This window comes from Xiphophorus hellerii, chromosome 23 (genome assembly GCF_003331165.1).
Source record: "Xiphophorus hellerii strain 12219 chromosome 23, Xiphophorus_hellerii-4.1, whole genome shotgun sequence".
NCBI lineage: Eukaryota > Metazoa > Chordata > Actinopteri > Cyprinodontiformes > Poeciliidae > Xiphophorus > Xiphophorus hellerii.
In genome coordinates this window covers 16998719-17024630 of record NC_045694.1, presented here as the reverse complement: position 1 = coordinate 17024630, position 25912 = coordinate 16998719, and the positions used below count along the sequence as shown (strand labels likewise).

At 39.5% G+C, this 25912-nt stretch overlaps 4 protein-coding genes and 1 pseudogene across 4 annotated transcripts; all 5 read left to right on the top strand.

The window, feature by feature from the left end:
• Positions 1–422: 422 nt before the first annotated feature.
• Positions 423–4900, top strand: LOC116714892 (protocadherin alpha-10-like). Its single transcript, XM_032555689.1, has 2 exons — positions 423–2970; positions 4871–4900. The coding sequence occupies exons 1-2, from the start codon at positions 631–633 to the stop codon at positions 4898–4900; spliced, it is 2370 nt and encodes a 789-aa protein (XP_032411580.1). The 5' UTR covers positions 423–630.
• Positions 4901–5274: 374 nt separating this feature from the next.
• On the top strand, positions 5275–7169 carry LOC116715014 (protocadherin alpha-8-like). The gene has a single exon (XM_032555829.1). It carries the CDS (start codon positions 5688–5690, stop codon positions 7134–7136), a length of 1449 nt encoding a protein of 482 aa, XP_032411720.1. The 5' UTR covers positions 5275–5687; the 3' UTR covers positions 7137–7169.
• A 5876-nt stretch (positions 7170–13045) lies between these two features.
• On the top strand, positions 13046–15830 carry LOC116715005 (protocadherin alpha-8-like). The gene has a single exon (XM_032555821.1). It carries the CDS (start codon positions 13568–13570, stop codon positions 15749–15751), a length of 2184 nt encoding a protein of 727 aa, XP_032411712.1. The 5' UTR covers positions 13046–13567; the 3' UTR covers positions 15752–15830.
• Positions 15831–16088: 258 nt separating this feature from the next.
• On the top strand, positions 16089–18939 carry LOC116714990 (protocadherin alpha-3-like; annotated as a pseudogene).
• Positions 18940–22163: 3224 nt separating this feature from the next.
• Positions 22164–25369, top strand: LOC116715007 (protocadherin alpha-8-like). Its single transcript, XM_032555822.1, has one exon. The coding sequence runs from the start codon at positions 23196–23198 to the stop codon at positions 25329–25331; it is 2136 nt and encodes a 711-aa protein (XP_032411713.1). The 5' UTR covers positions 22164–23195; the 3' UTR covers positions 25332–25369.
• Positions 25370–25912: the final 543 nt, after the last annotated feature.

Below are 25912 nucleotides of genomic sequence, written 5' to 3'. Positions count from 1 at the left end.
TATTGATTCTGTGTGTGTGATTTGTTTTGTCACCATGTACTGTAGTAGGAACTATTCTGTGTAAGCAACCTGTCAAACAATTTCAAGTTTGAGGTCTTTCGGAATTTTTGCTCAAACTGAAGGAGCAGCTAAACTTAAAACTTGTGTTGTTTCATTTAGTTGTATTGATGTCATTTAAGCATTGGCGATATGCACAAATGACTGATTTAACGAATTTATAGCTAACCTCGTAACCTTCATTTTTGCAGCATGTGAACAATTTTTTTTATCACTCACCTTTTCTGACACAAGTATGTCGCTCGTTCTTTTCTTCTTTCTTAACCGCAAGTCCTTTACTATTACGTGTAACTAAGAAGGGATTAGGATATGCACTTTTAAATTTGCATGGTTGTATTAATAGCGGACTAAATTAAATAGTATGCAATGTTTCCCTCTTGGTGTCACTACAACACAGCAAACCGTTAAGATTCATGGTTCCTCCCACCAGTAAAATCTTTTGTTAGGTAGCTGTTAGCCGGAGATGTAGGCAACATAAAAGGAAGGGACGGGTGGTTTCACGTTTGCATCGGTTTTGAAAACTGGAACTGACATAGAAAAAATAACAAAAGTGGACGTGCGAGTCTGGAAACAATGGAGAGACTGTTTAGATCATCTAACCGTGGCTGGCTTGTTTTTTATTTCGCCATACTGCTGATTGTCGCGGAACGAGTTCTGGCTGAACTCAGGTACTCCATCCCAGAGGAGGTAAACGAAGGAACCGCTGTGGGATATATTGCGAAAGATCTTGGTTTGGATAAAGCCTCGCTGGTTGATCGTCGGTTTCGTGTTGTGCCTGGATCCAGGGAGGCGTATTTTGAGGTGAATTCAGACAACGGTGCTTTACAGGTTCGTAGAAAAATTGACAGAGAGGAAATTTGTCACGGTAGTGGCGCGTGCCTAATGGAGCTGAAAATTCTCGTTGAAAACCCCTTGGAGATGCATCATGTTGTTGTCGATATAGCGGATGTAAATGATCATTATCCAAGCTTTTCTGAAAACGAACAAACGTTTGAAATAGGGGAACAGTCGTCACTAGGAACAAGATTTCAGTTGGATGCGGCCCGCGATCCGGATGCTGGAATAAACTCCATCCGGACGTACACATTAACGTCAAATGAGCATTTTGATATTGAGGTAATCCAGAGTGAGGAGGAGAAAGTGCCATATTTAGTATTAAAAAAGTCCTTAGACAGAGAACAAAAGAAAAAGCACGTGTTTATTTTAACAGCGGCTGATGGAGGCAAACCTCCAAAATCGGCGACGCTTAATATTTCCATTATTGTCCTTGACAGTAATGACAATCGCCCAGCATTCAATAAAGAGATTTATCAAATTGAAATTCAAGAAAATGCATTAGTTGGCACAACTCTTACAACATTAAATGCAACAGATCCAGATGAAGGAACAAATGGGGAGATAGAGTACAGCCTCAGCAAAACACTGCCGCGTAAAGCATATGAAGTATTCCGGTTAGATGGCGTGAGTGGAGAAATAACACTGGAAAATGCTCTAGATTTTGAGGATTCTGACACTTTTAAGCTAGATGTTCAAGCATCTGACAAAGGACAGCCTCCGCTTATAGGGAGATGCAGAGTTATTATAAAGATAAAAGACGTGAATGACAACGCTCCAGAAATAGAGGTCACATCACTTTCAGACACTGTCTCTGAAGACTCAAAGCCGGGTACAGTGATTTCACTTGTTAGTGTAACGGATAAAGATTCAAGTGTTAACGGAAAGGTGGTGGTGCAGATAGCCGGTAATGTGCCATTTGAGCTAAAGCCTTCCTACAAGGAAAACATTTATTCCGTTGTCACCAAAGATTTTCTGGACAGAGAAAAGGAGCAACAATATGAAATAACAATAAAAGGAACGGATTGCGGCGAACCTCCGTTATCTGCGGTTAAAATTCTCAGAATTCAAATATCAGATGTGAATGATAACAGTCCACAATTCTCACAAAACCCTTTACAATTTTACCTAAAAGAGAACAACGTTGCTGGTGCTTCAATTTTTTCAGTAAGTGCGACAGATAACGATGTCAATAAAAACGCAGCTGTAATATATAATATAGTCAGACAAAATGACGTAACGAGCTTCTTGAATGTGAATTCTGATACCGGGCAAATATCTGCGCTGAAAAGTTTCGACTTTGAAACTCTGAAAACTTTCCAGTTCCAAGTTGTCGCCACTGATTCTGGGACTCCATCACTGAGCAGCAACGTCACAGTGAACGTGTTCATTCTGGATCAGAACGACAACGCTCCAGTCATCCTGTATCCACTCAGCTCCAATGGTTCTGCTGAAGGTGTGGAGGAGATTCCACGCAACGTGAACGCAGGACACTTGGTGACTAAAGTCAGAGCCTATGACGCTGATATAGGATATAATGGCTGGTTGCTGTTTTCACTGCAGGAAGTTACTGACCACAGTCTGTTTGGTTTGGACCGCTACACTGGACAGATCAGAACACTTCGCTCATTCACAGAGACAGACGAGGCTGAACATAAACTGGTCATACTGGTCAAAGATAATGGCAACGTTTCACTCTCAGCAACAGCTACTGTGATTGTTAAACTGGTGGAACCAAAAGAAGCTTTTGCAGCTTCTGACGTTAAAAGTGCAGCAAAGGATGATGACGATGATCATGTGACTTTTTACCTGATGATCACTTTGGGCGCCGTTTCTGTTTTGTTTATCATCAGTATCATCGTACTGATTGCTATGCAGTGCTCCAAATCTACAGACTATACTTCTAAATATCTCCAAGAACCGAATTATGATGGGACACTTTGTCACAGCATCCAGTACAGATCTGGAGACAAACGGTACATGTTAGTTGGACCCAGAATGAGTATTGGATCTACTATAGTACCTGGAAGTCATGCAAACACCCTTGTTCTGCCTGACAAGAGGAGAACATCAGAAGAGGTAGGCAATGTACTTTAATATTTATTTATTTATTTATTTATTTATTTATTTATTTATTCTTGTTTGTGGATTAATTTCTTTTACATAGATTCATTGATATTGTATAGTTGATATCAGATCATTTTAGAGAAAATGTATTGTCTTAATTTTGTTTTGATTAATAATTTCGTCACAGCTTATCTCCTTGTGCTTGATATGCACAGGTTTAAACTGCCAAATATTTCTTACGTTGTGTTGTGTGTACGAAGGGCCAAAAGCGTGTGAGCGCACGAACAGGAAATCAGCCACACAGAATAATCAGAGTTTACTTTTTTATTCTTTTTTAGCGCTAGAAAAGAGAGACGCTTTCCCTCACAGGCTAATTTGTTGTGAAGTGAATATAACCGAAATCATACAGCATCTGATCAAAAACGGAAGAATCATTGGTTATATCTAAAAACACGCCCAGTGATCACCCGATGTGTTACGTCAGCTTAAGTTTCTATTTCTACAAAGTCTTTGTGTAAAAGTGAAGAATTCCATGTGTGTAACAAACTGTGTGTGCGTGTCCTTGATAAGCGTCTCAACAGTTGCTAACAGAGCAAAACTGTCATAAGAAACCTTTTTGAAACAAGCACATTTCAGCACTACATTCGTCAGTATTCTTTAAATATTATTTTAGTCAATACTCAGTTATTCTGCAATTATCTTTTAAACACAGACACGCCACCTTTCATTTTCGTTGTGCATCGATGAAGGCAATGTAAGCCACCAAAACACCAATAACATGTAAACGCAGATTTTCATCGTAATTTAATCATTTTTCACACGTTCTTCATAAGTTAGTATGCACGTCACAACAACAACTTAACAAAAATGTCTTTCGTGCAGCGAATTGTCAAAATAGCATCAAACACTGTCCCTGGTACTGAAGCAAACTGCTTCGCCCGAGAATCAAACGGAACATGAACGGATCATACTAATTCAAGGCAATGGTAACGCTCACTCCGTAAAAGCTACTATAATTATGAACCTGGTGGAGCTTAGAGAACCGTTTTGTTTGGTCTCCAGCAAAGGATGACGAGGTTTTGTTATGTTTTGTTTTTTTAACTGATGTTCACTTAAGTGTTTAATTTTTCTACAATCATTATCTTCATCCTGTATCTGCAAACTTCACTTGCTTTTTCATGTTAAAGACTATTCACTTTGCACCATCTGACTTGGTTGTAGTTGTTGTTTCACTTCAAAGTTTTATTAGAATGGTTTTCTGATATTCACGGCCACGTAAAACGCGATTGACGTTTATTCTCCAATGGCAAGTTTCACTCTGTCTGGTAAATGTCTGGTTCGGCTGGAGCGTCACCGAGACTCTCTGCTAGTTTGTATTGTGGTTGTTAATATGGGCAGGAACTCGGGAGGGATGTGAGTTCGCACAAGATGTCGATTCTCCGAGTATGTTTGCAGCTACTCTCAGCAATGGAGAAAGTTGTAGTTTTGAAGAGCTTAAACGATCTCATTTTTAAAAAAATTTGTTTTATATGAATCCACTGCTGACTCAACCATAAAGAAAACAGTTCAGATTAGCCTATTATTGTGCTCCATATTAAATTCATAAATATGCTGCGTCGCACTGAGCAGTTCCATAACATCAGACGGTATGTCCAGTGGTCCATTGTGGTGGTTGAGATGTTGTTGTTTGGATTCTGCTGTGATCTATATCACGGGTCAATCAATGAGTTGAGTTTGCTGTCAGTCAAATCCCTTGCATGCAATATGTGGCTTGACTCGGCGTCTATTACCCCTGAAATGAGTAGAAAACGGGCAAAAACCGAGCAGGATGTGTTAATAGAGCTGAATCTGGCCGGGTGGACTGGATCAGAACACGGTTAAAGTCATGACTCTCATTATTGCTTGCTGACAGGTTCAGAAGTTCCGTTTTCCGAGTCCTTGAACTGTAGATATTCATAAATGAACAAAATCCTTCCGAGACATTTCAATGAGCAGTTGTAACTAATTTATTTTACATGTGTTAGGGACACTTCAATGCATCACGGTGCATTTTCAAACAGAACCTAAAAATACATTTTATGATTTTTTTGAGATTTTTACTTTAACGATTGTTTAAATGATCAAGTAGCGCACTGGTTGAGAAACGCAACTGTGTAATAAGAGACATTAGCTGTCTCTGGTGCTGAATTACATAACTGCAATGAGGTTAAAATGAAAGACGGTTTGCATTTCACAGATCTATTTTTTCCCCACATCGTTTTCTGAAAGATCGAAACTTAACTGCAACGCGTGCGTCGCTGGTACTGCAAGCTGAAGACATATTCCAAGTTATACATAAAGAAGAAAACAAAATACATGTATCTTAAGGTAACGGGGAACATATATATATTTGGCTTTATGCATTAACTAGATTAATTTGAATGTTTAGTAGTTGTATTCCTGCCTTGACTTTTGGATCTACATAACGCATATCTTTCAGCAGCATATTGCAGGACTCAAAGCGTATTCAAAAACTGGTCTGTAATATCCACTTGGTGTCGTTGCAGTACAACATTCCTGATTTAGACTGACCCTAGACTGTCTTTCATCAAATCTTTTGTTTGCTGCTGCACAGCGGATGGTGGATCGGATGGAAGAACAGTAAATTGAAGCAATCCTAGCCCACAGTCTGAATTAGAAAATTAATCCATGGACTAAAAAAACAGGAAAACGTAATATGCTGAGAAATAATGGCGACCTGGAGCCCATCGAATGACCGCAGTTGGCCTGTTTTTCTTTTACACCTTCTACTGATTTTCGCGAAGCAGGCTGCGGCTGAACTGAGGTACTCCGTTCCGGAGGAGGTGAAGGAGGGAACCGTCGTTGGAAATATTGCCAAGGATCTTGGTCTGGAGAAAGCACATTTAACTGATCGACGCCTGCGGATTGTTTCGGGATCTGAAAATACTTTTTTCAGTGTTAACACGAATAACGGCGCCTTACAGGTTCGTAGGAAAATTGACAGAGAAGAGCTATGTCACGGTGGTGGTGCATGCTTAATGGAGCTAAAGATCATTGTTGAAAGCCCGCTAGAAATGCACCACGTTGTTGTGGAAGTTACAGATGTAAATGATCACTCCCCAAGTTTCCTAGATAAACAGCAACATTTTGAAATAGCCGAACATACTGCAGTCGAAACGCGATTTCAGCTGCAAGCGGCCACTGACCCCGATGTAGGCGGGAATTCAATCCGCACGTACACGTTATCATCAAATGATTATTTTGATATAGATGTAAGTCAAAGCGACGAAGACAAAATACCATTTTTAGTGCTAAAAAAGCCTCTAGACAGGGAAAAGAGAAAGAAACTTCTGCTGTTAGTAACAGCAATAGATGGAGGAAAACCTCCGAGATCAGCGACACTTAATGTTTCAGTCACTGTTCTCGATATCAATGACAACCGTCCATCCTTCAGCCAGGACGTTTACCAAGTACAGATATATGAAAATGTATCAGTTGGCACTGTTGTTGCACAAGTTTCTGCAACAGATCCAGATGAGGGAAATAACGGAGAAATTCAATACATTATTGCTAAGGCGTTGCAACCAAAAATATATGAAACATTTGAAATGAACTCATTAACAGGGGAAATAAAATTAAAAGCAATTCTTGATTTTGAGGAATTTGAAATCTACAAAATTGACATTGAAGCATCAGACAAGGGAACGCCTCCTTTAACAGGGAGGTGCAGAGTGGTTGTGAAGATTAAAGATGTAAACGATAACTCACCAAAGATAGATGTCACATCTTTGTCAAATACAATATCAGAAGATTCAAAACCGGGAACTACGATTTCCCTCATTAGTGTAAATGATGAAGACTCTGGTGTTAATGGAAAGATTATTTCACGTATACTTAATGATGTACCTTTTGAATTGAAGCCATCCTATAAAGAAAACATGTATTCACTTGTTACAAAAGAACATTTAGATAGAGAGAAGGTTTCTCTTTACGAAATATTAATACAAGCCAGTGATTGCGGTAATCCACCTTTATCTACAGTGAAAACACTCAGTGTTCAGGTTTCTGATGTGAATGACAACAGTCCTCGTTTCAAGAAAAGTCCATTGCAGTTTTATTTATCAGAAAATAATGCCGCTGGGGCAAGCAGTATTTTCTGTAAGCGCAACAGACATTGATATGAACGAAAATGCAGCTATTTCTTATCATATTGTGAGAGAAGGGAGTAGAGACGATGTAACGGCATTTTTAAATATCAACTCAGAAAATGGACAAATAGCAGCGCTAAAGAGTTTCGACTTTGAAACTCTGAAAACGTTCCAGTTCCAAGTTGTCGCCACTGATTCTGGGACTCCGTCACTGAGCAGCAACGTCACAGTGAACGTGTTCATTCTGGATCAGAACGACAACGCTCCAGTCATCCTGTATCCACTCAGTTCCAATGGTTCTGCTGAGGGTGTGGAGGAGATTCCACGCAACGTGAACGCAGGACACTTGGTGACTAAAGTCAGAGCCTATGACGCTGATATAGGATATAATGGCTGGTTGCTGTTTTCACTACAGGAAGTTACTGACCACAGTCTGTTTGGTTTGGACCGCTACACTGGACAGATCAGAACACTTCGCTCATTCACAGAGACAGACGAGGCTGAACATAAACTGGTCATAATGGTCAAAGATAATGGCAACGTTTCACTATCAGCAACAGCTACTGTGATTGTTAAACTGGTGGAACCAAAAGAGGCTTTTGCAGCTTCTGATGTCAAAAGTGCAGCAAATGATGATGAGGGCAATGATGTGACTTTTTACCTGATGATCACTTTGGGCGGAGTTTCAGTTCTGTTTATCATCAGTATCATCGTGCTGATTGCTATGCAGTGCTCCAAATCCGCAGACTATACTTCTAAATATTTGCAAGAGACTAATTATGATGGGACACTTTGTCACAGCATCCAGTACAGATCTGGAGACAAACGATACATGTTAGTTGGACCCAGAATGAGTATTGGATCTACTATAGTACCTGGAAGTCATGCAAACACACTAGTGCTACCTGACAGGAGGAGAGCATCAGAAGAGGTAAGAACATATCTATTGATACATTCCAAATTTGGAAAGAAATGCTGTGTTTTTCCTTTTTTTCAGTGATCTTTTCTGATGAGAACCTGAATGATATTTGAAATGTTATCTCATTTTTGTTTCAATGCAATATAACGCATTATGGGTCTGTTGCTGTTCCTTGGTATTGTTAAAAATAAACAGTTTGATTAAAGATTGAAAAAGTTATTTACACATCTGCATTTCCTTTAATAGATCATTTTACAGTAGATGTTTCTCACAAGGTGTCCGTACACTGACATTATAATGCTTGATACATTCTCCTCTGCCTGTTTGGGACGCAGAAACCATCTCCTTCATTCAAGCTACGCATTTTGTTGATGATGTCTGGAGAAATGAAAAGGGACCAGTTTAGTTGAATTAACTAAGGTAGAGCATCGTGTTTCAGCATACAGTTTAGATCTGCAGACAAACTACATGTTAGTTGAACCCCAGATGAGCATGTAATGTACTACAGTATTGAACAATCATGCAAATATACTGGTACTACCTGAAAGGAAGTACATCTGAAGTGGCAGCCTGTGCAATTAGAAACTTTGGCTTATTTCAGTTTTGACTCCTTTCACTCACCACTTTTCCTAATTCATTGCAATAATAGATTAGGAAAAAGAAAGTTTCAGACTTGGAATTTCTGCTCTTTAACTGAAGAGTCTGTCAGTGTTCATTTCCTTTTTTACATATGCATACCTCTGAACACAGGCTTTTTTTGCAGTTATCAGAATACTTGAGTACTTTTTAAAACAATATTATTTAGCTTAAAGCATTTAAGACACAGTTTATTTTTTAACATTTACTAAAAGTGTATTTAATTCTAAACATTGTTCAGTTATTTCTAGGTTGTGTTCTAAATACATTCTCGTCACCTTAATCTTTACATCTTGCTTGATGAAATCCGTCTAATTCCCCACAAAATGTTTAAGTTATTATTATTATTATTATTTTTTAGAAATGTGTAAACATACATTTGGACATACAGTCATATTTCCTATCAGTTTCTAAATAATATAGCTAGTTTCAGGAAAGGTTAAAGCACTGCAATGCTTTAACAGAACATATTTAGTTTCACAGGGTAGAGGGTGGAAATAGCAGGATTAGCTGTCCATGGTTCTGAATTTGATTGCCTTTCTGGAAAACAGTGTTGGCGAGAGAGAGAGCAGTGTACATAGATTTGGTTTGAGTAAAATATTTTACATAACACACTGAGTCCTCCATGTTTTTTTGTGTTATCATTTCTTTAAAGCACATAAGGAAGCTATTAAGGTCACGCCTACACACAAATTCACCCGCAATGATGTATGCTTAATGACTGATGTATTTCAGTGTTCACTTATTGCTTCGACGTGTTTATTTAATGAAAGGATCGAAAACAAAGCTGTGTCAATTTGAAATCTCCATAGATACAATAAACCATGTTTGTCCACAAGGTGTCGTTGCAATATATCCATATCACCGCAAAGATTCCCTTATTAGACCAAGTCTTTTGTTTGCTCGTCCACCGCACAGGGCACTTTTGATGAAGAACGGGAGAATTAAGAATCCGTTTCGGGATTTGATATAGAACATAATAATCGTCACAAATGATACACCAGGAGCGCATGTGAGGCTAAATAACGATGGGAAACTGGAAACGATCGAGCGACTGCCGTTGGCATGTTTTTCTTCTGCTGATTTTCGCGAAGCAGGCTGCGGCTCAACTGAGGTACACTGTTCCAGAAGAAGTGAAAGAGGGAACCGTCATTGGAAATATTGCGAAGGATCTTGGTCTGGAGAAATCGCATTTAACTGATCGACGGCTACGGGTTGTTTACGGGTCCGAAAACATATTGTTTGATGTTAATTTGGACAACGGAGGATTACAGGTTCGTAGAAAATTTGACAGAGAGGAGCTTTGTCATGGTGAAGGCGCATGCCTCGTGGAGCTCAAAATTATTGTTGAAAATCCGTTGGAGATGCACCACGTTGCTGTAGAAATTACGGATATCAATGATCACTCCCCAAATTTTACAAAAACAGAGCAACATTTTCAAATAGCTGAACATACTGCCGTAGGCACACGATTTCAGCTGCCAATGGCCCGTGATCCCCGATACAGGAGTGAATTCAATACGATCATACAGTTTATCATCAAATGACTATTTTGATATAGATTTAAGCCAAAACGATGAGGACAAAATACCATTTTTAGTGCTAAAGAAGCCTCTAGACCGAGAACAACATAAGAAGCTTGTATTGTTTGTTACAGCGAAAGATGGAGGAAAACCTCCGAGATCAGGGACACTTAATGTTTCAGTCACTGTGCTTGATAGCAACGATAATCGTCCGTCCTTCAGCCAGGACGTTTACCAAGTACAGATATATGAAAATGCTTCAGTAGGAACGATTGTTACAAGAGTTAATGCAACAGATCCAGATGAGGGAACAAACGGAGAAATTGAGTACAGCATTGCTAACACACTAGCTCCTAAAATATACAGCATATTTGAATTGGAAAAGATAACAGGTCAAATAAAATTAAAAGCACTTCTTGATTTTGAGGAATCTGAAATCTACAAAATTGACATTGAAGCATCAGACAAGGGAACGCCTCCTTTAACAGGGAGGTGTAGAGTGGTTGTGAAGATAAAAGATGTAAACGATAACTCACCAAAGATAGATGTCACATCTCTGTCAAATACAATATCAGAAGATTCAAAACCTGGAACAACAATTTCTCTTATCAGCGTAACAGATAAAGACTCTGGTGTTAATGGAAAGATTATTTCACGTATACTTAATGATGTACCTTTTGAGTTGAAGCCATCCTATAAAGAAAACATGTATTCACTTGTTACAAAAGAACATTTAGATAGAGAGAAGGTTTCTCTTTACGAAATATTAATACAAGCCAGTGATTGCGGTAATCCACCTTTATCTACGGTGAAAACACTCAGTATTCAGGTTTCCTGATGTGAATGACAACAGTCCTCGTTTCGAGAAAAGTCCATTGCAGTTTTATTTATCAGAAAATAATGCCGCTGGGGCAACAGTACTTTCTGTAAGGGCGACAGACATTGATATGAACGAAAATGCAGCTATTTCTTATTATATTCTGAGGGAAGGGAGTAAAGACGATGTGACGGCATTTTTAAATATCAACTCAGAAAATGGACAAATAGCAGCGCTAAAGAGTTTTGACTTTGAAACTCTGAAAACTTTCCAGTTCCAAGTTGTCGCCACTGATTCTGGGACTCCGTCACTGAGCAGCAATGTCACAGTGAACGTGTTCATTCTGGATCAGAACTGACAACGCTCCAGTCATCCTGTATCCACTCAGCTCTAATGGTTCTGCTGAAGGTGTGGAGGAGATTCCACGCAACGTGAACGCAGGGCACTTGGTGACTAAAGTCAGAGCCTATGACGCTGATATAGGATATAATGGCTGGTTGCTGTTTTCACTGCAGGAAGTTACTGACCACAGTCTGTTTGGTTTGGACCGCTACACTGGACAGATCAGAACACTTCGCTCATTCACAGAGACAGACGAGGCTGAACATAAACTGGTCATACTGGTCAAAGATAATGGCAACGTTTCACTATCAGCAACAGCTACTGTGATTGTTAAACTGGTGGAACCAAAAGAGGCTTTTGCAGCTTCTGATGTTAAAAGTGCTGCAAAGGATGATGAGGGAAATGATGTGACTTTTTACCTGATGATCACTTTGGGCGCAGTTTCTGTTCTATTTATCATCAGTATAATCGTGCTGATTGCATATGCAGTGCTCCAAATCCACAGACTATACATCTAAATATCTGCAGGAGACTAATTATGACGGGACACTGTGTCACAGCATCCAGTACAGATCTGGAGACAAGCGGTACATGTTGGTTGGACCCAGAATGAGTATTGGATCTACTATAGTGCCTGGAAGTCATGCAAATACACTAGTGCTACCTGACAGGAGGAGAACATCTGAGGAGGTAAGCCATTTGCTTGAAATCATTGTTTTATGTCACTCTTCCCACTCATGAAATATTCCCGCTGACATTTTCCTTTCCATTTTATTGTTGTTGTTTTTGTTGGTATCAGACAGTTTCAGACTTTGTGTTTTTTTTTGTTCTAATTGATTATTTGTAATTGCCCATTTGTTATTTTGTATATTTTATATGCGTGGGTATCATAATTTGTTTTCTTCCAGACTTACCAACAGAAGTACAGTAAGTCAGAGAGCTTGACTGCTTTGTCTTCAATTCTAGTCTTCGAAATTTTTTTTCTCTTTTGTTGTAGATACTTTATTGTTTTCTTATATTTTATTTTTTAAATGGATAACGTTTCATTTGCATGAATAAACCATTGTCTCCAAGATAAATTTAACGTGTTTTCTACATAATCTGGGTTGTTTGCAGTAAGTTTGTAAATTGAAATAATTTTAAGTGCTAAGAACGCATTTCGGTGTAGTGAGCAGTGTAACGAACGTAGTCATATGGGGGTTTTTTTTGTACATATTTTGGGGGTACCGTTTGATTGGTGGCGTCATCTGACCACCTCGGTAATTGGGTCGTCACTTGGTCACGTGATGCTTTTGGTAGAGAACTTTAAGTTTCGTTTTATGCTCAGTTGGTGTGCGCGGGCGGCAACGAGAAAGACAAAGAACTGAAATAAGGAAGAGGTGGACTTCTAGCGGCTCCTAACCTTCTGGTTGGAGGGGCATACGGTATGGACAATTGAGTGGAATGTTCTTGTGTTTGTACATGTGTAATAAGTTTCATTTGAATAATTCCTATAAGGGAACATGACGGTTTTATTGATGTATATTTGTCACCGTGTATTTTATTGCAGTGTTCACGGTGGTCTTGGACGTTTATGCGGCAAAAATTCATTTAATAAAACGTTTGAAACCATCAGTCGAAGTGTTGCACCTTCATCAACCAGCGAGAAAAAGTTGGGAGCAGCTACAAGCAGACTGCGGGATTGGGGTCATTTGCTGTCCGTGGTGCTGAATTCAATCGGCTCGCTGGAAAAGAGACTGGCAGATAGGAGGCACATAGACTTGGGTGAGCGGAATATTTTACAAAACACGCATTGACTGAGCGATGTTTTATTATGTTATGAAGGAGCCAATTATATGGTTATCTGTTCTTAATGTAAAAGAACGATGTTCCTGTCACAGCTATGCAAAGAGCTTGCCCGACATGATTTCTGTTTAATGACTGAACTAATTCACAGTTGACTCGTTGTCTAGAAATGCTGATTTTCTGAACGCACAGACGACAAAGCTTTGTCACTGAGCCTTTTTCATAAAATAAACAAATAAACTATGTTGTCCACAAGGTGTCGTTGTAATACATCCAAACCGGCAGAGACAGTCCATACTCAGACCAAGCCTTTTGTTTGCTGTTCCACCACACAGGGCATGTTTGATGAAAGAACGAGAGATGTAGTGTTTCATGTGGGAGTTTGATCAAGAAAAAAACATCGCCATAAATATTACACCTGGAGTGAATGTGAGGCTGAATGACGATGGCAAACTGGAAACGATCGCGTGGCTATTTTCGGCGTGTTTTTCTTTTACACCTTCTCCTGATTTTCGTGAAGCAGACTGCGGCTGAACTGAGGTACTCTGTTCCGGAGGAGGTAAAAGAGGGAACCATCATTGGAAATATTGCGAAGGATCTTGGTCTGGAGAAAGCACATTTAACTGATCGACGGCTACGAGTTGTTTCCGGGTCAGAAAGCAGACTGTTCGATGTAAACATGGATAACGGTGCTTTGGAGGTTCGTAGGACATTTGACAGAGAGGAGCTATGTCACGGGGAAGGCGTATGCATAACGGAGCTAAAAATTATTGTGGAAAATCCCTTAGAGATGCACTACGTTGCTATTGAAATTAAAGATGTGAATGATCACTCCCCAAATTTTACAAAAACGGAGCAACATATTCAAATAGCTGAGCAGACGTCAATCGGCACACGTTTTCAGCTTCAAGCGGCCCGTGACCCCGATGCAGGAGTGAATTCAATCCGCTCATACAGTTTATCATCGAATGACTATTTTGATATAGATCTAAGTCAAAGCGATGAGGACAAAATACCATTTTTAGTGCTAAAGAAGCCTCTAGACCGAGAACAAAGTAAGAAACTTGTATTGTTTGTTACAGCAATTGATGGGGGTAAACCTCCGAGATCAGGGACACTTAATGTTTCAGTCACTGTGCTTGATAGCAACGATAATCGTCCGTCCTTCAGCCAGGACGTTTACCAAGTACAGATATATGAAAATGCTTCAGTAGGAACGATTGTTACAAGAGTTAATGCAACAGATCCAGATGAGGGAACAAACGGAGAAATTGAGTACAGCATTGCCAAAACATTGGCACCTAAAATATACAGCATATTTGAATTGGAAAAGATAACAGGTCAAATCAAATTAAAAGCAGCTTTGGACTTTGAGGAATCTGAAAACTACAAAATTGACATTGAAGCATCAGACAAGGGAACGCCTCCTTTAACAGGGAGGTGTAGAGTGGTTGTAAAGATAAAAGATGTAAACGATAACTCACCAAAGATAGATGTCACATCTCTGTCAAATACAATAACAGAAGATTCAAAACCAGGAACTACGATTTCCCTCATTAGTGTAAATGATGAAGACTCTGGTCTTAATGGAAAGATTATTTCACGTATACTTAATGATGTACCTTTTGAGTTGAAGCCATCCTATAAAGAAAACATGTATTCACTTGTTACAAAAGAACATTTAGATAGAGAGAAGGTTTCTCTTTACGAAATATTAATACAAGCCAGTGATTGCGGTAATCCACCTTTATCTACAGTGAAAACACTCAGTGTTCAGGTTTCCGATGTGAATGACAACAGTCCTCGTTTCGCGGAAAGCACATTGCAGTTTTATTCATCAGAAAATAATGCCGCTGGGGCAACAGTATTTTCTGTAAGCGCGACAGACATTGATATGAACGAAAATGCAGCTATTTCTTATTATATTCTGAGAGAAGGGAGGAAAGACGACGTGACGGCATTTTTAAATATCAACTCAGAAAATGGACAAATAGCAGCGCTAAAGAGTTTTGACTTTGAAACTCTGAAAACTTTCCAGTTCCAAGTTGTCGCCACTGATTCTGGGACTCCGTCACTGAGCAGCAACGTCACAGTGAACGTGTTCATTCTGGATCAGAACGACAACGCTCCAGTCATCCTGTATCCACTCAGCTCCAATGGTTCTGCTGAAGGTGTGGAGGAGATTCCACGCAACGTGAACGCAGGACACTTGGTGACTAAAGTCAGAGCCTATGACGCTGATATAGGATATAATGGCTGGTTGCTGTTTTCACTGCAGGAAGTTACTGACCACAGTCTGTTTGGTTTGGACCGCTACACTGGACAGATCAGAACACTTCGCTCATTCACAGAGACAGACGAGGCTGAACATAAACTGATCATACTGGTCAAAGATAATGGCAACGTTTCACTATCAGCAACAGCTACTGTGATTGTTAAACTGGTGGAACCAAAAGAGGCTTTTGCGGCTTCTGATGTTAAAAGTGCAGCAAGTGACGATGAGGGAAATGATGTGACTTTTTACCTGATGATCACTTTGGGCGCAGTTTCAATTCTGTTTATTATCAGTATCATCGTGCTGATTGCTAATGCAGTGCTCCAAATCCACAGACTATACTTCTAAATATCTGCAAGAGACTAATTATGATGGGACACTTTGTCACAGCATCCAGTACAGATCTGGAGACAAACGGTACATGTTGGTTGGACCCAGAATGAGTATTGGATCTACTATAGTACCTGGAAGTCATGCAAACACACTAGTGCTTACCTGACAGGAGGAGAACATCTGAAGAGGTAAGAACATATCTATTCATGCACTCCAGGTTTGAAAAGATTTCTTTTTAAATATTTTTTCCTTGTCATAAAATATTTTAAGAATTAACAAACAGAAAATTATTAGAATTTCTTTTTTCAATATAAATTTAATTTCATTTTAATGTAAAGCAGTATTCATCCGTTGCTTCCCCTTGGTATTTATGCAACAAAAAAATATTAAAGATAAATAAATATTCTCACGTAAGCCTATCCTTTAATCCATTGATGATTCCATGCGTTTTTCACAAGGTGGCGGTATATTAACAACATAATGCCTGATACCGTCTCCGCGTCCTCCCTTGGATGTAGAAATTATTCTTTTCATTCGGGCAAGACATTTTGCTGAAGGTGTCCGGAGAACTGAAAGGGGACCAGTTTAGTTGTTTTGTGTCATACATTACACCTAGGAAAGAATTTGTTTCGTGTGGTGATGACAACAACCTAGATAACTGGAGAATCATGCGCGCAAGTGGATTCTTATTTACACAGGACGATATGAAACAAAGAGGACTGGATTCATGGCAACACCGGTACACAATGCTCGCCGCTTGGATTTGGCTTTCATTTGTATATTCCGCTTCGGCGCAGCTGAGATATACGATATCAGAGGAGCTTAAAGAGGGAAGTGTTGTTGGAAATCTAGCCAAGGATCTGGGAATAGACGCGACTGTGATGAAAAGGAGGGGATTCCGAATTATGTCCGGCTTGAATGAACCTCTTTTTACGGTAAACGAGAACGACGGGATCATGTATACTAGACGGCAAATAGATCGAGAGCAAGTATGTAAAGATAATAATGCATGTTTGGTCAATCTCAAAACAGTTCTGGAAAATCCGCTAGAAATACATTATGTAACAGTTGAGATAGCAGATTTAAACGATCACGCTCCCAAATTTCCCGAGAACATACAGCGACTGGAGATCTCAGAATCTGCATTACCTGGAGCACAGTACCAGCTGCAGATGGCCCGTGATCCAGATGGTGGTATTAACGCGGTCCAGCAGTACACAATCAGTCAGAATGAGCATTTTCGGCTAGAAATTAAAGATCGCGGTAGAGACGGAAAAACACCAATATTGCAGTTACAGAGGCAGCTGGACAGAGAGACCAAAGATGGTCATAAATTTGTGCTTAGAGCTATTGATGGCGGAACTCCACCAAAGACAGGCACGGTTGAAATATACATAGATGTCATTGATGTGAATGACAACATGCCAATATTCACCAAAGAAAAATATTCGGCGTCGTTGCAGGAAAACGCTCCAGTGGGTACAACAGTGATCCAAGTTAATGCAACGGATATGGATGCAGGACTTAATGGGGAAGTAGTTTATTCATTTGGCAGTGACGTTAAAGATCAAATTAAAGAGATATTTAGTGTCGACTCTGTCACAGGGGAGATCATTGTTAAAGGACACGTGGACTTCGAAGAAAAAGACAGCTATGATATTGATATACAGGCCTCTGATAAAGGAAGTGTTCCATTCAAAACGTATAAAAGTGTTATTATTAAAATTAGAGACATTAACGATAATCCTCCTGTGATTGAAGTTGCCTCTCTATCAAGTGCAGTTTCAGAAGATTCGAGACCAGGAACGACAGTGGCACTTATTAGTATCACAGATTTAGATTCTGGTGTCAATGGAAAAATATTAAGCTACGTAGCTGATGAAGAGCCATTTAAAATAACTCCATCGTTTCAAGATAACATGTTTGCCGTAGTCACCAAATCTGAGCTGGACAGAGAAGAAAAATGTGTTTATGATCTTACTATAATAGCTAAGGACGCAGGTACACCTGCATTAAAATCACAAAGGACAATACGTCTAAATATTTTAGATGCAAATGACAACAGTCCCGAGTTTTTGCAGAGCCCTTATGCGTTTTACATCTCAGAAAATAACCCTACCAGGAGCCTCTGTGTTTTCGGTGCGAGCAGTAGACCGGGATGAAGGAGAAAATTCTCAAATTACATATAGCTTTATGAGAACGGCAGGTAACGACCGCACTGTGACATCATTCCTAAATGTCAATTCTGAAACTGGGGACATTGTGGCGCTGAAAAGTTTCGACTCTGAGACTCTGAAAACTTTCCAGTTCCAAGTTGTCGCCATCTGATTCTGGGACTCCGTCACTGAGCAGCAACGTCACAGTGAACGTGTTCATTCTGGATCAGAACGACAACGCACCAGTCATCCTGTATCCACTCAGCTCCAATGGTTCTGCTGAAGCTGTGGAGGAGATTCCACGCAACGTGAACGCAGGACACTTGGTGACTAAAGTCAGAGCCTATGACGCTGATATAGGATATAATGGCTGGTTGCTGTTTTCACTGCAGGAAGTTACTGACCACAGTCTGTTTGGTTTGGACCGCTACACTGGACAGATCAGAACACTTCGCTCATTCACAGAGACAGACGAGGCTGAACAAAAACTGGTCATAATGGTCAAAGATAATGGAAACGTTTCACTATCAGCAACAGCTACTGTGATTGTTAAACTTGTGGAACCAAAAGAGGCTTTTGCGGCTTCTGATGTTAAAAGTGCTGCAAAGGATGATGACGATGACCATGTGACTTTTTACCTGATGATCACTTTGGGCGCCGTTTCTGTTTTGTTTATCATCAGTATCATCGTACTGATTGCAATGCAGTGCTCCAAATCCACAGAATATTCTTCTAAATATCTCCAAGAGACTAATTATGATGGGACACTTTGTCACAGCATCCAGTACAGATCTGGAGACAAACGCTACATGTTAGTTGGACCCAGAATGAGTATTGGATCTACTATAGTACCTGGAAGTCATGCAAATACACTAGTGTTGCCTGACAGGAGGAGAACATCTGAAGAGGTAAGATAAACATTGTTGTGCAGGTGTTTTCCTAGGTAAATATTATATATCATCTGGTTTAATACATTACTCTTTAAATCACCAATGTGTTTATCGTCATTTTGTTATGTGTCAGTGCCAGCTGTTGTGTTGACTTTTAGGGGTTTCCTTTTTATGATGGAAAAATGTATTATCTGCTTTGCTTATATAGAATGACTGAAAAGAATATATTAAAATGGAAATTTTTTAAATGATCATTTTTTCTTCAGACAACGTCACAACAAATTTAAATACATTCTACTCTTGCTATTTGGACAAAAAGAAGTTGTTTGTGCTACTTTTCGTTGTACTACAATTATTTAGGCTATTATATGTTTGCGTTTTGGTGAATACATGTTTAGGTTGCTCATTTATAAACATTGATGGACATTCATTTGCAGTTATGGTGTAAACAATGCAAGTTACTCTATAGCTTCCTTTTTTATTTTTATTTCTATTTCTTTACTTTTTCTGGTTCAGATTTCTGTTGCATAGCCATGAAAACTGCCGTCCGTGGTGATGATGTAATTGTTGGCCAGCATACTCCTTCACTGTTCTTTCAAAGGTTGAGCTGATGCCATGACGGTTGTATAAAGACTGTGCTGAAATTTTGGGATTCATTTGACTTTTCAGGCCAACAAAATTTTCGCACTTGTTACATCAAAAGTTTAGCTTTTGGATACATTTACTATTATTTCCCTGAAATTAAGTCGCTGTAGTTTCGCTGAGGATCACTTGGTGTCAGTATAAGGACAAGTAATATGTTCAGCTTTTGTCGTGATTTCCACTTGATCCATCCTCTTTCTCTCCAGAAGATAAGCATTTGCTGTATGTGCGGGTTCTTATTTTGTATGAAAACTTTCTACCACAGAACAGTTGCGTTTTTATCGTGTTGCGGGAATTCCATATTAGCACATGAAAGTCGATGTTCGTAGAGGATTTCATAATATTTTTATTTTAGCATATTTTCAACATGGAACAAAGGCGGCCTAAAACACGGAGCGAGTGGATAAAATGGATCACATTCATGATGACTTTGTTTTCTTTTTGGAGCAGCTCTGCAGCACAGTTTCGATATTCTGTCTTCGAGGAAGTTAAAGAGGGAACAGCTGTTGGAAATATCACGAAGGATTTAGGTCTTGACAAGAGTACAATGAAACAGAGGGACATCCGTATTGTTTACGGAACGACAGAGCCCCTCTTTAGAGTAAACCAAAATGATGGCGTCCTGTATGTGGACCGAAAATTTGATCGAGAGGAAATTTGTGATCGAAGCAAGGTTTGTGTGCTTGATTTAAAAACAGTGCTTCAAAACCCGCTGGAAATCCATCACGTCGCTGTGGAGATATTGGATGTAAATGATCACGCGCCTGTGTTCGCACATAATGAAAGTACGTTGGACATTTCTGAATCTGCGTTGCCAGGCTCGAGATTTCAGTTGCAAGAGGCACGTGATGCTGATAGTGGCTTTTTTTCTGTTCAGCAATATAAGCTGAGTCAGAACGGACATTTCCGTTTAGAGGTGAAAGATCGGGGCGAAGACCGTAAAACACCTAGTTTAGTTCTTGAAAAGCCTCTTGACAGAGAATCAGCTAGAAGTCACGTGTTACTTCTGACAGCTTTAGATGGAGGTAAACCTCCAAAATCTGGTAACATGACAATAGTCGTTAATGTTTCTGATGTTAATGATAATCCGCCAGTTTTCAGTCAGGAATCATACACTGTGTCAATTAAAGAAAACTCCCCTGTTGGTACGACCGTGATCCAAGTTAGCGCAACAGATTTAGATGAGGGTTCAAACGGAGAGGTTATGTATTCATTCGGAAATCACGTGGATGCACGGGTACGTGAACGTTTTAGCTTAAATCCAGTAACTGGTGTCATTGTTGTGACTGCAGTGCTCGATTTTGAAGAATGTAGCAAATATGAAGTTGATGTTCAAGCATCTGACAACGGCGCAGCCACACTAAAGACAGATAAGACAGTTGTAATTAATGTGGTTGACGTGAATGACAATGAACCAAACATTGAAGTGACGTCATTTTCTCATGCGATCCCAGAAGATTCAAAGCCAGGGACAACGGTGGCGTTGATTAGTGTAAAAGATGCTGATTCTGGTCTGAACGGAAAAGTTATGTGTTACATAAACCAAGACCTTCCGTTTTTGCTAACTCCTTCTTTACAAAACGACGTTTATTCTCTAGTAACTAAAACTATTTTGGACAGAGAAAAGGAAGCTCGATATAATGTTAGAATCATCGCGAAAGATGCAGGGGAAAAATCTTTATCATCAGAAAAGATTATACCAGTTCTTGTGTCTGACATAAATGACAACAAGCCAGAATTCCATAAAGATCCGTATATTTTTTATATAGCAGAAAATAACACTCCAGGAGAGAAAATATTATCAGTCTCAGCGCTTGATAATGACGAAGGTAGTAATGCACTTGTTTCATATTTAATCTTGAGAAATAAAGAAGGAACCAATATACCAACATCCTTTCTGAATGTTAATTCTGAAACTGGGGACATCGCGGCGCTGAAAAGTTTTGACTTTGAAGCTCTGAAAACTTTCCAGTTCCAAGTTGTCGCCACTGATTCTGGGACTCCGTCACTGAGCAGCAACGTCACAGTGAACGTGTTCATTCTGGATCAGAACGACAACGCTCCAGTCATCCTGTATCCACTCAGCTCCAATGGTTCTGCTGAAGGTGTGGAGGAGATTCCACGCAATGTGAACGCAGGACACTTGGTGACTAAAGTCAGAGCCTATGATTCTGATATAGGATATAATGGCTGGTTGCTGTTTTCACTGCAGGAAATTACTGACCACAGTCTGTTTGGTTTGGACCGCTACACTGGACAGATCAGAACACTTCGCTCATTCACAGAGACAGACGAGGCTGAACATAAACTGGTCATACTGGTCAAAGACAATGGCAACGTTTCACTCTCAGCAACAGCTACTGTGATTGTTAAACTGGTGGAACCAAAAGAAGCTTTTGCAGCTTCTGATGTTAAAAGTGCAGCAAAAGACGATGAGGGTAATGATGTGACTTTTTACCTGATGATCACTTTGGGAGCCGTTTCTGTTTTGTTTATCATCAGTATAATCGTGCTGATTGCTATGCAGTGCTCCAAATCCACAGACTATTCTTCTAAATATCTGCAAGAGACTAATTATGATGGGACACTGTGTCACAGCATCCAGTACAGATCTGGAGACAAACGCTACATGTTAGTTGGACCCAGAATGAGTATTGGATCTACTATAGTACCTGGAAGTCATGCAAACACACTAGTGCTGCCTGACAAAAGGAGAACATTTGAAGAGGTAAGTGTATGCGTACGTTCTTACTGATGGCATTCATTTGATATCGGTGCTGTGGTTGAAATTTGATTCCTCGGTGTGTAATATGTATTTTTATATGTTTACTACCTTTGTCGAGGGTATTAAAGTGCCTTGCTTAAAGGATCAACAGAATTTGGGTTATTTGTGGTCACTGCACATATAGACAAACATCTGATTCTAGATACTCAATATTGTTAAGCAATTTTATTGTTTCCATAAAAGAGTTTTGGAATGTTAGTCAGGTTTCTTTATCTTACAGTTTTTATTCCTACATGTTTGGCAGCGACTATCCATTCATAAGTTTATGGATACTGGTTCAGGAAGTTCTAAACAGTTTTTTTTATCATCTTGACATTTTACCATTTTCCGTCTGCTTTAAGCGATTTAAGGGAATCAATTTAAAGGGTTCGTTAATTCTAATAATACATGATGAACATTGTGGTAATAAGTTTTAAGTGAGGTTGCTGGTGTGTCAAATTGTCTCTGTGATATTTTTTTCAGTTTCTATCCTGTTTTGTGAATATTTTTTTCTCTTACAATTTTTTTTCTTATTATTTGCAACGCGTTACCCCTCCATGAATTCACTGTTGCGGCTTGGTGTTGTCTGTCACATTAAAATGTTTTGTGTTGTGTTCCTCAGTTATCTTATAATAAAATAAATCTATTTTGAAAGGTTGGAATTGACACCGAATTTCAAACCTTTGTTGAAACTTTTAGAGAAGGCGTCCTAAAGTTAACTAGCTTTGAGTTGGAAAAGGGTATTCTTGCTTCATTAATTATGTAGCAACTTTCGTGTTTCAAGTATTGTTTTTTCTTCGATGTTTGGATTGCTATTCTGCAGGGTTTCGTCCAAGACGCTTGGTGTCAGTATAATAACAAACTATATCTCTGTGTGCTTGTATGGTTTAGACTACACCCATCTCTTTCCTATCCAGTTATTGCAGCCAGGTCGTTATTTTGAACGCCGGCGAATTTCACATTTTATCTGGCAGATATCTTTCAGAATGGTGTCATTCTGAAAACGAATGCGTAGGAATAATTTCATTTTTAGCACATGTGAAAAGTTTTTTCCGGGGCGTTTTACGGTTTTTTCCCAGTTATTTGTTCCCGTTCCCGTCATGGAACAAAGACGATCATCCACACGGAGAGGGCAGACAAAATGGACTTCAATAATAATGTTTTTGATATCGGTGTGGAGCAGCTCTTCAGCGCAATTCCGTTATTCTCTCCTCGAAGAAGCTCCAGAAGGAACAATTGTTGGAAACATTGGAAAGGATTTAGGTCTTGATAACACTCTGCGGAAAGAAAGGGGCATGCGTATTGTTTACGGGTCGAAAGAGCCTCCTTTTATAGTCAAGCAGGACGATGGTGTCTTGTGCGTGAACGGAAAAATTGACCGGGAGGAAATCTGCGATCGAAGAAAGGACTGCCTTGTTGACTTAAAACTGGTGCTTCAAAACCCGCTGGAGATTAATCATGTCATTGTGGAGATTCTGGATGTTAATGACCATTCACCAATATTCCAGCAAAAAGAAAACATCTTGGAGGTTTCTGAGTCTGCGTTGCCAGGAGCAAAATTCCAGTTGCAAGCTGCGCGGGATGCTGATAGTGGTTTATTATCTGTTCAGCAATACAGGTTAAGTCAAAATAGACATTTTCGATTAGAGGTGAAAGATCGTGGTGAAGACCGTAAAACGCCTAGTTTGGTTCTCGAAAAGCCCCTTGACAGAGAAACAGTTAAAAGTCACGTGTTACTTTTGACAGCATTAGATGGAGGTAAACCTCCACGATCTGGTAACATGACAATAGTCGTTAATGTTTCTGATGTTAATGATAATCCGCCCGTTTTCAGTCAGGAATCATACACTGTGTCATTAAAAGAAAACTCCCCTGTTGGGATGACGGTGATCCAAGTTAGCGCAACAGATTTAGATGAGGGATCAAACGGGCAGGTTGAATATTCATTTGGAAACGACGTGGATGCACAGGTACGTGAACGTTTTAATATAAATCATGAGAATGGAGTCATTGTTGTATCAGGAACCATAGATTTCGAGGAATGTAGCAGATATGAAATTGATGTCCAGGCATCCGATAAAGGCACAGCAACGCTGAACACAGAAACGAGTGTGATAATCAATATTGTTGATTTAAATGACAATGAACCAGAGATTGAAGTGACGTCATTTTCTCAAGCACTCCCAGAAGACTCAAAGCCAGGGACAACAGTGGCGCTCATTAGTGTAAAAGATGCTGATTCGGGTCTGAACGGAAAAGTTATGTGTTACATAAATCCAGATCTTCCCTTCCACTTAACTCCTTCCTTAAAGAATAATATATATTCTTTAGTAACTAAAACTAGTCTAGACAGAGAACAGACATTTCAATACAACGTATTAATAGTTGCGAAGGATGCAGGAGAACCAAGCTTACATTCAGAAATAAATATTATAGTAGATATATCTGATGCAAATGACAATTTTCCCGAATTTTCTAAAAATCCATACACATTTTATATTCGTGAGAATAACACCCCAGGTGAGAAAATTATTTCTGTAACAGCCTGCGATAAAGACAAAGGAAGTAATGCAATTATTTCATATCAAATTTTGAAAGACAGAGAAGTAACAAATACGCAAATCCCTTCTGTAAATATTAATTCTGAAACTGGGGACATAGTGGCGCTGAAAAGTTTCGACTTCGAAACTCTGAAAACTTTCCAGTTCCAAGTTGTCGCCACTGATTCTGGGACTCCGTCACTCAGCAGCAACGTCACAGTGAACGTGTTCATTCTAGATCAGAACGACAACGCTCCAGTCATCCTTTATCCACTCAGCTCCAATGGTTCTGCTGAAGGTGTGGAGGAGATTCCACGCAACGTGAACGCAGGACACTTGGTGACTAAAGTCAGAGCCTATGACGCTGATATAGGATATAATGGCTGGTTGCTGTTTTCAATGAGGGAAATTTCTGACCACAGTCTGTTTGGTTTGGACCGCTACACTGGACGGATCAGAACACTTCGCTCATTCACAGAGACAGACGAGGCTGAACATAAACTGGTCATAATGGTCAAAGATAATGGAAACGTTTCACTATCAGCAACAGCTACTGTGATTGTCAAACTGGTGGAGCCAAAAGAAGGCTTTTGCAGCTTCTGATGTCAAAAGTGCAGCAACGGATGATGAAGATAATAATGTGACTTTTTACCTGATGATCACTTTGGGCGCCGTTTCAGTTTTGTTTATTATCAGTATCATCGTGCTGATTGCAATGCAGTGCTCCAAATCCACAGACTATACTTCAAAATATATCCAAGAGACTAATTATGATGGGACACTTTGTCACAGCATCCAGTACAGATCGGGAGACAAACGCTACATGTTAGTTGGACCCAGGATGAGTATTGGATCTACTATAGTACCTGGAAGTCATGCAAACACATTAGTGTTACCTGACAGAAGACGCACTTCTGAAGAGGTAAGATCAATAATTTAGCCTTGAAATTTTCTAAGCTGAACATAACTTGCTCAACATAACATTTCTTTTTTTATTCTTCTCAATATCGCTTTTTGTTAAATAGAAAAAAATAGGAAATGCGTTCGCATACAACTTTTTGCACCCATCGACAGCTGGGATCCTAGTATTTTACAATTTAATATTTTCTTAACCCGCTAATTTTTTTCATCAAATGCAAAATGTCGATACCATGTTTAAAGTGTTTTTGCAATACTGTTTTCTC

Coding starts and splice junctions, on each gene's coding strand:
- LOC116714892 (XM_032555689.1), top strand. CDS start 631: ATGGAGAGACTGTTTAGATCATCTAACCGTGGCTGGCTTGTTTTTTAT. Junction 2,971..4,870: donor AGAGGAGAACATCAGAAGAG/GTAGGCAATGTA, acceptor GCTTGCTGACAG/GTTCAGAAGTTCCGTTTTCC.
- LOC116715007 (XM_032555822.1), top strand. CDS start 23,196: ATGCGTAGGAATAATTTCATTTTTAGCACATGTGAAAAGTTTTTTCCG.
- LOC116715005 (XM_032555821.1), top strand. CDS start 13,568: ATGACGATGGCAAACTGGAAACGATCGCGTGGCTATTTTCGGCGTGTT.
- LOC116715014 (XM_032555829.1), top strand. CDS start 5,688: ATGGCGACCTGGAGCCCATCGAATGACCGCAGTTGGCCTGTTTTTCTT.